Here is a 14,777-nt window from a genome sequence, read left to right as displayed (position 1 = left end):
ATTGATTCATATATGTCGCAAACCCAAATCTCTGCATATTAACAACGACCTTGCGACGAATCATAGCATTAATTCATATTTTAAAACACTTTTTACCTTGATCACCATGATTGTCAATTTTTGTGGACAATCATAAAGACCAACAACTGCAAAAGGTGAAGAACTAAATGGGGGAGGGAGGCAGAAGAAGGAACATTGCTAGAATGACACTCTTCACAAGTTGTATCGATTTGTGCAATATCGATCAGTTTAACCCATCCCTACTTTATGTCATGCACTATCGTGCGTGCTTACAGAAAATAGGATATTATCTCATGTGAAAGGATGGACGCCCCCCCCCCCTTCGCGAGGTTGCTTGAACTTTTTGATGAAAAAAGAGGGACAAATCCGCCACAATTTTTCATAAAAAGAAAAAACAACGATCCGCAGTTTCCAAGTTCACGGCAACAAGCGTCTCCTGGTATCTTTATAACTAAACCAAAGCCCCAGACTCAGATAACACCACATCAGGCACTAATAACCCATTAAATGGCGAGGCAAGCCAGTTTTAGTTTTACCCAACAGGACAGAGCTGCCAGCTCTATGATCGTGTAAATATCAAAAAAACAAAAAAGTCACTAATATAATAACCCTTACGAATTATCACGATTCTGATACACCGACAAAATCATCACGTCTACATGAAAGAAAAAGGGCTGCTCTCCCAAGTCCCGTGACCTACCGTTCTAGTACTTACCCAGAAGACAATGACCTTGCAATGTACATACATACCAACATTCCCAGCACGTCCAAAACCGGACGACCTCATTACTGTGGATCAGTTATTACTAACACCCATCAGGAGGACGGATCAGGTGGGCCAGGCGGGGCCTCTTGCTTCCCGGAGCGGGTTTGTCCATGACGGACCGAAGCGCGTGGCGAAGGGAAGGAAGCGACTGGTGCGAGAAGTCGGATGGTTGGATCAGGAACACGTTCTTGACCCGGCCCCCGACCGTTGATATCTCGGCCTTGATGGCCCGGACCCGCATGGCCCTCAGCGTGCGGGTCAGGTCCGAGAGGAGGTCCGGACGATCGTCGCAGCACAACGACGCCTTGATCAGCGGCGAGCACGGGTCAGGGTCGACGGTCACCTCGTCGGCCTCGCTCGGGACGGGTCCGGACGCTGACCCGAGACCCACGTCCACAGCGTTCCGCTTCAGCTCCTTCACGTGTGCAATAACCTCAGCCAGCAACGACGCTTTGTCCGTCTGTGCCCACATTGAGCAAAATGTCTTAAATGCCCTTATGATTGTGATCACACCCCCCGCCCCTTAAAAGAAGAGATTGTTGAACAAAATGGTAATTTAGTGAAGCGACGGAAGAAGCTGACCAACAAAAAAGTCTGAATCAGGCAGGGCCGATGAGAACAACGGTCACGTCAGACCATTCTGACGGTATTCCTTGAGGGGCATTTTCGTCATGCGTAAAAGTGAAGAGGACACGGGAAAGAGGGGAATGAAGTACTTGGGAATATATATTTATATATATATATATATATAAGTTGGACGAAGGAACTAAAATTACCAAAACATCCTCAATGTAGGGATGGTTATACTGACACGTACCTTCCTGGTGTTGGGGAGGAGGGAGCGGAGGGTGGCCAGGTGGGTGTTGATGCGCTCCCGGCGTCGTCTCTCGGCCTCGCTGTGGCTCTTTGATGCTGAAATGGACCTCCCTTCCCTCGAACTCGACTCGGCCATGCTCTTGTTTGTGGCGCCTACCGAAGACCACGGTGACGTTTGCTCGACATCTCGGTAGGCGATGGTGGTGTGGTGGTGGTAGAAAGGAAGCATGGAGCCCGCGTTTGGAATTTCTTTTATTCCTCGGGATGGTTGCCTCCCTGGTCCTGCAAAGTGCATTTAGAAGGTGTGCATGTGACGTGAGCCAGAGAGCGTTGCAAAGACAAAACAAAAGAAACCGAAAAGAAAAGAATGAAGGACGGTACTGCAAACTACTCCTCGTTCCTACACCTACTTTTTCCTTCCTCCGTTCCTCTACCCTTTACTTATTCATTTATTGTAGCGCCGAGAGCCGTGGCGGTAAGTTCACCCCGTGAGGACGGGGCCCACCGGACGGTTTAGAACTCAACATGAAAAAGAAAAAGAGACTCGGACGAATCGTCAACAATTAACAGGGCTCGAAAACTCATCTTTCACTACACTTCGGACCCAGTCATAAAGCCTCCCATGTATTGTGCTTGGTTGCTCTTAACAGAGAAGGAATCATTGCATCAAAGGTTTCGAACCAATCAACCATGCATATCGATAACGACGGGAAATCTTCCTATTCTTGATGAAGAACAGTCGACAACAGGAGCGCATTCGGAAGATAGATCAACAGTGACGTTTCGGAGAAGATTGCTCAAAAGCTCAAAATTCAGAGAGCACCATTTTCTTTTTGACAAGACCACATGCGGAAGGAAATCTTCCTATTCTTGATGAAGAATGAAGAACAACAGTCGATAACGCGAGCGCATTCGGAAGATAGATCAACAGTGACGTTTAGGCGAAGATTGCTCAAAAGCTCAAAATTCAGAGAGCGCCACTTTCTTTTTTGACAAGACCACATGCGGAAGGACAGCTTGTTCGTCGAGGAACCAAATCTTTGTTGCGAGCTAAGAGTACACCTCAATAGTACTAAACGTCTTCCAACCGAAATTAAGTGTCACTGAGTCAGTGACTAACTGGGCAGTATGCACAACGAACAGTAAAGGGACGAGAAGTCCAAACTGGGCAGTGTGCACAACGAACAGATTGGAAAACATATCCAGCTAATCTGAGTAGCATTACATAGTTTCACATAAAATGCCTCAGTGGGCTTCGGTTTGTATAGGGTGAACTAATGGGAAGAAGTACTTGTAAGCTAACACGGAGTCAAGGATTGATATCGTCTCCGACGAGAACTAGCAACGAGAGAGGGAAGAAGAGTGCGTCGGACAGGATCTCCTGGAAGATGTACTCGGACATTCAACGATGAACGCATGCATTATACGAATGCGCATGAGTTCCAAGAGGGACTGTTATGTTCACCCTCATTACGTATTTCTGATAAATGAAGGCAAAACATAGCTAGATTTAAAAAAAAAAAATCGGATCATCCTATCCACTATCTCGCAGATAAAACAAAAAAAAAAACACCCAACCAAATATCTCAGTAAAGGAAGGAAAATAAGACGAACACGAACCTCAATGTTTCAACTGGAATAGCTCTGGCTCTCTTTCGGGTTTGGCCCTACGGCTGAAATGTGTAAGGTTAATTTATATAGGATCGAGAAGAAGGAGATGATCTCTTAGTCCCTCTCTTTCTTTTGGGGTTTGTTCCCGTCGGATAAATACCGTTTCACTTTCGGATCAAAGAAGGTTAATTTATATAGGATCGAGAAGAAGGAGATGAGTTATCTGAGAGTCCCGGGATAAATTTTTCGATTTCTTTGGGAAGGCGTAGCGTCAAGGTGTGAAAAGGGTGTGTGGCGCAATCATTTGAGGGCGTCGTACACCTTTCTTGAGACGGCCTTTACTACTAAACTCTCTCCCTTTTGTCTATCTCTTTTTTTTCATTTGCTTCTCTAATCTCTCTTTAACGTTTTGTTTTAATTGCATCGAACAACGAGGCAGGTGACAGCAGAGAGACGAGTACGGTAGCCTCCGTATCTAGGGAATATATCTTTTGCTATTAAAATAACGTATGGGGTGCAGAAGGTCTTCGGGCGTGCTTGTAAGGAAAGAGGCTACGGTTGTCCCCAATGATATGACTAGACGCAACAATGTTGGACAGGAAACCCTGAGGTTCCACCCACCCTGCTGCAGCTGCACACCAAAACTACCAGGACGCAAGAGTCAAGAGACTCTCTCTCGCGCGATCGGCTTTACCAAAAGCTGGTTGGGTGTGCTGCCGAAAGTTGCTACAAAACCCTCCTGGTCTTTTGTTGTTTTCCAGTGAGCGTTGGGAAGTTTTGGGGGAGAGAGCAGAGTGGGTGGGGTTGATGGGGGCAAACCGGGCAGGGGATTTTGAGGTGTACTTGGCCCGAGCCAGCTTAGCCAACCCAACCAGACGGTGAAATTTTCCTGCCTCGAGAATCGCACACACGATGTTTGTTCGTTTTTTAATTAGCAAGCTAGGGTTAGTCTGACCCTTGGGCTTGCGGTACGATGGTCTGAAATTCTCTCTCTCTCTCTCTCTCTCTCTCTCTCTCTCATAGTTCCTCATCTTTTTTCTCGTGGGAAGCCGTAAAGGAAGGAATCGGGTTTCGAGATGCAATGCTGGTGATGAGTGATAACGCGTCTAAATTAAATCAACCCGAAATTATTGGCCGTTGTATGGTAACATACATGGGGAAGAAGCAAAAGTTTCTTTTTGCAGGTATAGTGGGGTTAAAAATCGTGGCAGTGGTCGATGAACATCATCAGAATGTGTAAATCGAAAACAATGCCACCGTTCTGAAACATTTTGCAACGAGGTCCTTTTTGAATTATCACAACAAAGTAAAGTGAAAGGAAAAAACTGTAGGCCTAGTAGCAGACAGACAGGTGCTGGGACTTGTTCTTCATGGTGCCAATCAAATTATTCTGATCATTTTCCTTCCCTATAAAAGCTTTCTTCTCTTTTTCCTTCTTCCATGTACACCACCAGGACGGTTTGGCAATCATTTTGCTTGGGAATCAAACATGAGTCGAACCACGAGCTACTTTCCTAACGCCCATCTGTAACAACTCTCGCCAATATCGGACTTTAACCATTTATCATATGCATGAGCATATTAACCCCTTAATGGCTGTCTGTGCGACTGTGTTTAAGATTAGGTAGCTGCAGTCCAGCTAGACTCGAGCTAATAGCTAGGCCCACTTCATAAAATCTGAAAAAGACAAACTAGAATTTTGCTTCTTTTCTGCACCATACTGTTAAGACAGCTCAAGTTGGGATTATGTCGCAGAGATAATCTCGTGTCATGCCCTCCAACGTGTCCCACTCTAAATGAGATGTTACTCCACAAGGACGTGTCCGTGTCCTTGTGAGTGCCATTGAGAAGGGGTCCAAAATTAACAAGAGCAACTCAGGCTTGGTAACTCCACAGTCATAGTCTCTAGTAATTGATCTGAACATTTAGATATAAACGCGCTCATAAAATAAAGGGCCCTCCACTTGTAATGGGCATAGAAATTTTTGCAATCCTGTGATGTGTTAGACTGCCCAATCTAATCAGGTTAACGGCCAAAGGCCGGGTACCAACACTTTTTCAAATATTGAATCATTTTTATTGGCCCTGCGCACCACCTCGTGCACAACTGCCTAACAAAAGTTGATCAAGCACATTTTTAAATGCGTATTCTATATAATTCATGTTACTTAGTGCATAGTCATCCCATAATAGCTATCACTTCCGAAAATGGTACAAGCTTACCATAGTTTTGCGTGTCATAGAGCGTATTGCGACTTCATATGCACGTTGCAGCAAAACCTCACCATTAAAGGAACAAGACCTTGCACCCCCCAGTCCGAAGACCAGTTGATGATTGAACATCATATCAAAGAGCACCACCCAGACTCATTCACTGGTGCCTAGGCATTAGCTCGCCTAGCCCCGAATCACTATACTCGGTTGGAATCACCTAAGGTAATTTCTGAGAAAATTAGCCCTAACCCACATGCACCCCCTGCATCCAATAACTACGCGTGAGAAACTCTTGCAAGCCGAGAGGTCTTTAACCAAATCTCTAAAGGCAACATCATCTAATTTGTTGGCACTGCTTAATCAAACAATGCTCCACGTCTGTGCCGCCACACAACAATGTACTAACGCCGATATCATTGTTTATTGTGTGTCATGATATCACCGCACGTCACCAATCAAGCCAACGCATGCTGCGTGTTCCTGCACTTGATGCAATTTTCATTCAGTAAAGATCCGCACTACACATGCCCCATTCCAAAGGCTTGAACCGGGACATTCTCCCCCACCCAAACCATTGTCGTCCTCGACAATGTCAGTGCAGATAAGAACAAAGTCTTAATTGATATTTCAGTTTTTCTTTGTACTTATCTTTAGTCTAATTCTTTTCTTCACCCTACTCAACTTGTTCTGGTTTCTATGCACCATTGTCACAACCTTTAACACGCCAAGTCTCATTCCTTAATGCACCTCCAATCACTTAGACAACGGTCTTTGACTCCATCAATATCGAGCATCATTTGCTTGTGGGATCCCAATGCAGTTTCATACACAAGTGGGTCATCCTCGCTCGCACGACAAGCTTATCATCTTCATGCTCATGGCTGGGGTGCCTTCCACCACTAGCAATGGCAATTTCAAGCCCTTTGTAGTCCTAAAAAAAAAAGATGACCACCTATGTGTGTCGCAGGGATATCAACTCCCTTAAGCACCAACTTGTGGGTTTCCAACGGTCCAAACTACTCCTAAAGTGTGGGACCCCTACTTGTGTATCACCCCAAAGTGATCATTCAAAGCATCTTCATGGGCACTCATCCAAACAAAGGGCAACATGACCCAACATTGCAACTTTCATCTGGAGCCAGCACGCTACAACTGTCATCCAGAGCCAACAAAATATTCTCGCAGAAAAACCAGCCGACGAGCCACAAACAACAACTTTTTCTACACACACAATCCACAGATTAACTGTCAACTCAATGAATCAAAACAATGAGCATTATGCTCAACATAGACACTCCACTAACCCACAATCTTGGGAGAGAATATAGAAGTTTAGTTGAGTATCTCATACCCAAAGGTGCAAATCCATCTAGCTAAATCCAACATGCATTCTCTATATTCACAAGGCAAACGTCATGCTCCACCTGCGAGCCTAATGCACAACTGGTAGGAAACTTTAGCTTATCTACATTTCCTTAGCCAACTGAACAATAACCTTACGCTTTTGCTTATCATCGACAAGATAACCCATACCAACCTGCCAACATCTTGCTTCTTTGTTTGGTCAATCACACTTCAGCTGCGCAAAATTATATAACCAAGATAAACCATCACTGTCTTTTTCAGTGCCACAAACATTGAACAACAAGATCTCTGTGAATCTTTCTACTCAGATGCCAATTTATTACAGGCATAAATTTTTTCACAAACCCGCGACTCGCCAGACTGCCCAGTCTGACCCGCCTAACGGCCAAAGGTTGCACAACAACACTTTTTCATGTGTTGAATCATTTTCATTTGCTCTATGCACCACCTCATGCGCAGCTAACTAGCAAAAGTTGATCAAACGCATTTTCAAATGTGTATTCTATATAGTCCATGCCACTTAGTGTATAGTTGTTTCATACCAGCTATTACTTACGAAAATGACATATACTTGCCTTAACCTTGCATGTCATAGAGAGTATTGCAATTCCATGCGCACTCTACAGCAAAATCTCGCCACTGAAGGAACAAGACCTTGCGACACCCAGTCCAAAAACCAGTTGATGATTGAACACCATAGCGAAGAACACCACCCAGACTCATTCGTCGACGCCTAAGCATTCACTCGCCTAGCTCCGAGTCTCCATACTCAATTGAAATCACTTAATATGATCATTTGAGGAATTAGCCCTAACCCACATGCAACCTCGTGCGTTCAACCGCTATGCGTGGGAAACTCTTGTAAGCCAAGAGGTCCTTAATCAAATTTTTAAAGGCAACATCCTCTGATCCGTTGGCACTAATTAATCAAACAATGCTCAACGTTTATACCGCCACACAATGATGCACTAACGACGATATCGTTGCTTATCGCATGCCATGCTATCACCACACGTCACCAATCAAGCCAACGCATGCCGCCCATTCCTGCACTCGATGCATTTTCCACTCAATAAAGCTCTGCACTGCACATGCCCCATTCTGAAGGCTCAGTCTGGGATATCACTAGTCCACTATCCAAATAAACCAAATATGCATTTGAAAATTTGAAGTTAATCTAAAATTTTAAAACTTCATTATTAAAATATCTCTATTGAGATGGGATGGGCACAAGCGCGATGGGGCTATTGAAATAGTTCAACCCAACCCTCTCTCTCTCTCTCAACCCAAACTAAAATTCTAATCATGTATTAGGAATGTGAACTTTTTACGATATAATAAATAAACCAAGCGACTACGGCTATCCTTTGATGGAGTCATTAAATCCTGTCAAGTGCAAGATAACTTCATATCGTATAACGTATTAAATCAATTCTACCAAGTGGCTACAGTGGTCTTTAGGGCACGTTTGGAAGTGAAAAAGTGAAGGTAAGAAGAAAAAATGTATGAATTTTTTGAAACTTCTAAATGAGAAAGAATTTCTCTCTCAGAGAGTTTTTCTATAAAGTACAGTTTTTCATAGGAAACATTCATCCACTTGGAGAGGTGGAAGAATATTTCCTACCAATTTTTTTTTTTAATTTAACACACACCACCACCACCACCACTAACAAAACCTGCGTCTTCTCGCTCCATTGCCCTTTCTTCAGCGTTCTTGTTTTTTGCACCACCCTTGCCAGACACACATTTTTGCCTAGCCTAAATCTGTCATACAACGACCCTTTCATCAGTGACTTTTCAGTGTATTGCATATGCCTAATCATATGCATTGCAATAAAATATCTTTTTAGTTAATTTTTTCTCTTATATTCATCAGCTGAAAATAAAAAAAAATGAAAGCTCACAAGGAGGATGAAGCAAACAATAGATATCCATTAAAATGTATACAAAATGTTCATCTTTATATTTTTTTTATGTTTTTCCTTTTAGATATAATGCAATTATTTAAAGAGAAGATTAGTCTTAATATCAATATGTATAACATATCATGATCATAAAACGACAGAGATAAAAATTGTAATAACCATGATTTTTATCAGCTAAATAAATGTAGACTTTGAGTCATTAAGGTAATACACGAATATTTTATGGTTTTAATTATTTATTCGTAATTGGATCTTAGATAACCTATTTGGATCCTTGAAGTAAATCGGATTTTTACGAGACAATTTCTATAACACTTTAGTGGGAATTGAGGCGAGGTTCGGATCCACCATATTGCATTGGATCTTCGATGTTAGAACTTCAAATATTAATCTGGATCCTTGAATTTAAATCATAGAGATCAATGTACATTTAGCTGGATCCATAATAATTCATTTGGATCCGTAGTTCTAAATCAGAGTATGATCAAAACTTTAGATTTCTGAATCCAAATTTATTAAAAGGATTGACGAAGCACAATGGATCTTGGATCTGTATTAATTTATGTTAATTTTTGGATAACGTAAATGGATCTATATTAACCTATGAAAGACCCACAAGATCGTATTGAAGAATAAACCAAATGTATTAAGAATATAATACTTTACCGCCTAAGAAAGAGATCCAGATCCACGAACGGATCCGGATAAGTCGAATAAGGATCCATAAAGGAACCATATATATATGTATAATAGTATATATATATGTATATATATATAAATAAACATATCGCGTGGATCCATAGTTGGATCTATTTGGATCCGACCTTCGGATCCACTTCGTAAAGTTGTCACGGATCCACATCGCTTGAGGGACACGGATCCAACACGTGGTTGGATCCCGAGTCTCGGATTTGGACCCCGGCCCGCACCCTGCATAATGAAAAAAAAAAGAAAGAAAAAGGCAACCCGATATGGGTTGCCCGATAAAACAAAAAGAAAAAAAGAAAGTTAGGGTTCAGTGTGAACCCTAACTGATATCGCATGGGGAGGGGGTGGGCCGGAGAGCAGCCGCCGGGGGCGAGAGTATCGGCCTCCTCCATTTTTGGGAGGCCACCCTCCTACTAAAGAGGGATCCTGGACTCCTCTTCCATCCCTCTCTCGCTCCTCTCTACCTCCCGCACTCTTCCTCTCTCGTCATCGCTGTCACCGCCAGCGACCTCCCTGCAACATTCTCCCCTGTTCGAGCTCGGGTAACATCGCCGCCACCTTCGCTTCTTCTTTTTCCGGCAGAACCACCCAACGATGACCCTCCTCTCGTTACATTCCATTCTCACATTCGTCGGTGAGCAGGAGTTCGGCTGCACCCAGATTCACGGCAGATTGAGAGGGGAAATCAGCAAACAAGGTAGGTTTTGCTGTGAATTCACATATCTACTGAGTTTTCAAGCGTGCTTTGGATTCGCCGTAACTCCTAACTCGAAAAAAATTGGGGGTTTTGGGTTGCCGTGAATTCCCAAATCAAAAATTTGGGATTTAGGGTAGGGTTTTACTGTGTTTTTGCATGGGTACTACGTTTCAAGCATGCAATGTGGGTTTCACTGTGATTTTAGTGGATGCCCTAAATTCCGGGTATGTAGTGAGCTTGCCGTGAGCCCCAAATCAAGAAAAACAAAAAAATGGGGTTAGGTTTGCCGAAAATCCCAGATCTTCGATTTGTGGATTTCGGATTTCTGAAAGTAGGTTTTCTTATGATCTTCATAGGAGTATCCTGTTTTCAAGCATGACATGTGTTATTGTTAAAGCTATCAATGTTTATTTTGAGGATTTTCGATTAGGAGGCAAGTTTTCCATGTTTTGCATGATTATCGGCTGTCTACGGGATGTTTTTATTTCTTTTAATGATCATTTGAATTGCATTTCTATATTGTAATAGCCCAGCAACATGGATTGAGCTTGTGTAGATGTTATAGTGTTTTAAAATGTTGAGGCTGCTATAAAATATATATAAATATAGGGGACGGGTTGTATTATGTATGACTCTTGTGTAATTGTTGCATTCGTACACTCAGTGAAAAAAAAGAGAAGAGAATTCCCTTAGGTTAACATCGACGAACCCCTATCGTTATTGTGAATTCCTTTTTTTTTGTTGTTTTGTGTTAACTGACAACAAGAACAGATGGTTACATTGTTGTATTTGTTGATTTTCAGTATTGAGATTTATGGCAATAAAACCGACTGTTGTGTATACTCCTAAAACAGGGTCTGTGTGCATACATTATTAAAAGTTTTTGTGAAGTATCGATAACAACAATGCATGTTTGTGTTCTTTTACAAATACTTCATGTTTTCGGTGTTTTCATGTATATATATATATATATATATATATATATATATATATATATATATATATATATATATATATATATAACAGAATTTTCATGTTACAAGTAGCTAGTATCTTCTATGTAAATTCAAAAGAAAAGAAAAAAAAAACATATCACTCACCGGAAGGTTCACATAACACGTTGTTTTAATGGTTTTCGGTGTGATAATCTAATGGCTAAAATCAGTGAATTGTATATCCTCCGAAAACATGATTTGTGAACTTTTTTTGAACCTGATCTTTCATAACAGAGAGCCAATTAGTGTGTTTAGTCATTTCACATTCTATGTTGGTCCTATACTAAATGGAAATAGATGTGAAATCCTGTGATAAGATGAAATTTATCTTTTCTTTCATTCCAAATTTTTTCTTTGTTTGACTTAGATTCAAAACTCTGAATTTATGCTTAGAGGTTCTGACCCTATGTAGGTTTTTGAGATTTACCTGCGGTTGTTCTTTTTTTTCACAGTTGATGAGTATTAAGTTTTGTTTGAGTTAAGTCACAACTATTAGTACATTGAGGATACCTATGCATACTGCATAATAAGCATGGAGGATTCATGATAGACTGTGTCTGAACTATATACTGCCACATAAACTGTTGCATAAAAATATATTCCTGTATCGGTTTATTATTGCATTCATTAAACTCATATGTTGATTTTTATGAGATGCTATATCTTTAAAGTTGTGTAGGATGTTTATCAATATTATGTAAATTGCTGAATTCCTAGTCCAGAAAAGTGGGAATACCCAACAGAAACTAGAGCTATGAGTATGGATTTCTTACAGATTTTCTTTTGCATAATACATGCTTTTATATTGTACCAAAATCATGTTGTAACAAATGGTACTTATACATGCATGAAAATGTTTCTAGTTACAAGTTACATTATGTACTGCATATACAAGGGTTCTGATTATGTCGTAGTCCATGCTCATTATGTTTAACCTTGATTAGTGATCAACATGTAAATAAATATCTCTGAATATATTTCCGTTTCAGGGTTGGTATAAGTATATGTCTTGAGTTGTTTGGGAAACCCTGCCTAATGGGCAATATGGGTTGAATACCCGATACGAGTATTTGGGCTATTAGCCTGTGTGTTATGGCAAGAAAAAATGATGAAAACTTAATCATAAGGGTTGTGCGACCGACTGGTTTAAAGGTACCGGGGTCTTGGTACTTTACAGTTTAAAGGTACCAAAGCATTTAGAATAATGATCATACTGATAAGAAACTTAAATTTAATTGTTTGGGGAAACCTTGCCCAAGGGGCGATACGGGTTAAGTACCTAATGTAGGTAAGTGGTCTGGTTCAAGTATATTGGTAAGGAAATTAAATAATGACTTTTGATGCTTGACTGGTTTAAAGGCACCAGAGCACTTTGGGTGGGTTATGAAATTAATATGACCAAGGATTGTGACTGTTCTATGCACTTTGGTAAAATGACTAAGGTTGAGAATTCTACTACTATGATAGTAAAAAGAAGTTGGGGAAATGCCCCATACTTCGGGAAAATAATTAAATGAATAGATTAACCCACTCAGATTCGGGCTTACCTTGGAGAGGGTAGGTGGTACAAAACTCTGGGGACATGTGTCTAGTTTCGAGCGTAAAGCGACTCGTTGGTCCCAGTCCTCAGAGTTTGGAGACCCGGACTACCAAATGTATCCTAGGTGGTAGCTCCATGTTCTTCTGCAGAAGTTAGGGATGCATCCTGTTTTGGTTTTGGCCTTTGGGAGTTTCTCTCGGTCACTGGCCGCTCCCTTGAGATTTCAGTCACAGTTAGAATGTTCGGGTTAATAAAACAACTTTCAATAATATAACCTCGAACGTTCTCTTCTGTGATGGTTGCCTCGGCCCGTGTGTACCCGCGGGATAAGAAAAGATAAACATCAATTAGAACATTCTAGGTATCACAGTGAGTGGAGTTCTAGGGAGACATGTTTATATTCTTCCAGCATGTTCTGAGCTTATGATGAAATGAAATACTAAAAGGTGTAGATATGAGATAATTGAATTCATATTGTGGTTGTTACATGACTGTTATGCATGTTGCTGTTGTTGCATAATCCGCTTTACTTGCTTATGTATATGTCTGTCATAGTTATTGCATAGTCTGCTTCACTTACTTTTAAGCATTCAATGGAATCGGTGGCCATGATATATTTAAATGCTGCAAATGATATTACCTTATCATGAGATGAATTCTGTACTCCTTCAATGGTTGATTTGGTCTTGGTAGTGTTCATATATCCTAGCTAGAAACTTAAATTAACAATGTGCAGTAGTTTAGTAATGTTTATATTCTCATGCTATGTTTTATTGTCCATAATTAAACAAATCCCTTGCATACTTGTTACTTAGTATATTTGCTAAATTTACAGTAATTCCTACTTAGACGTGGTAGTCTAATTCCAATCAATCTACTATTTTTCAGGTAAAGAATAGGGTTTATGAGCGGCTGCGGGATGAGGCATCGGATCGAGATTTTTGGATTTATTGTTCCAGGGATCGCTTGAGTTTATTGTAAATTTTAACTGTTCATATCATTTAAAACTCTGATGATTTTCATTAATACTGAAATGAAATAAATGTCTTGGGTTTCTCTTCACCGTAATGTCTCGAAATGTTTAACCTTATTTTTATTTCTTGTTTCCGCTGTTATAAAAAAAAAAATCCTCAAAAATTTGGGTTAAAATTTCGGGCCGTTACAAAAATAATTTATACTAAATAGAAAACTAAATACTAAAAAATAATGAAAAACAAAAAAAATATCGCATTTATTTGTTCACTATGGTTCTAATTATTTAAAACATGATAGGACCAAGAACAATTTGCCACCTTTCATAAGCTCTTCTTTATGTAAATTTTTTCATAAGGGATCTATGAAAAAGTAAAGGCTCATAAGCATGAAGACATTCAGAATTTATCAATCACTTCTCATAAACAACTATATTCAACAAATTTAATGATTAAAAATCTAATCAATACACTGATCGAAAATAACAAATTTAACGATTAATGCATTAAATAGAAGTTTTTTGTAACGTAAAGATCATGATCACATCAGATAAATAATCATATGAAAATAAAGGCATACCAAATTACGACAACAAAGTGACAAACATAGACTCGCATGAGAATGAATTAAACAAACAAAAAATAGAATAGACTATTGAACATGCAAATATAACTTGAGAACCATGCCTTTCTTTTACAAAATAATTAATTCATACCAATATTCAATTAAGATAATTGATTCATGCAAAAAAAATAAAAAAAAAATTATTTCAACCCTTAAAGATGTGCTTACAGAAATATCACATTGTCGATGATGTTTCGAACGCTCAAACGTCATCGATGAAGTGTCGTCGGGGGACAAAGAGCAAGTAATAGCGTTGGAGAATTTTGTCAAAAAAAAATAGTCGCTGAAAATACTCACCAATTTTTTTTAAGGAAAATAAGGTGGGGAAAAAGGAAGTGGGGATAAAAGTTTTGAAAAAATTTGTCAGGTGTGAATGTTTGGAAAGCTCGCAAATAAAGCACAAGATTCACATATACAGAGGATGTTCATGAATCATCTTTCGAACGTCACGAGGGCATTCACAACAGGTATTTGTGAATGTCAACAAACATTTGCGGACCTCCTCGAGCAGTATTTAGTTAAA

General features: G+C 40.2%; 1 protein-coding gene across 1 annotated transcript; it reads right to left on the bottom strand.

Annotated features, from left to right (window-relative positions):
* Positions 1 to 492: 492 nt before the first annotated feature.
* Positions 493 to 1,739, bottom strand: LOC149812558 (transcription factor bHLH30-like). The gene is made up of 2 exons (XM_089993081.1): positions 1,605 to 1,739; positions 493 to 1,247 (listed from the first exon to the last, which is right to left on the bottom strand). Exons 1-2 carry the CDS (start codon positions 1,737 to 1,739, stop codon positions 828 to 830), a joined length of 555 nt encoding a protein of 184 aa, XP_089849207.1. The 3' UTR covers positions 493 to 827.
* Between the last annotated feature and the right edge of the window lie 13,038 nt (positions 1,740 to 14,777).

This window comes from Nuphar pumila, chromosome 17 (genome assembly GCF_984573655.1).
Source record: "Nuphar pumila chromosome 17, dmNupPumi1.hap1.1, whole genome shotgun sequence".
Lineage (NCBI taxonomy): Eukaryota > Viridiplantae > Streptophyta > Magnoliopsida > Nymphaeales > Nymphaeaceae > Nuphar > Nuphar pumila.
The sequence above is the reverse complement of the archived record's forward strand: the minus strand, read 5'-3'. Positions and strand labels throughout refer to the sequence as shown.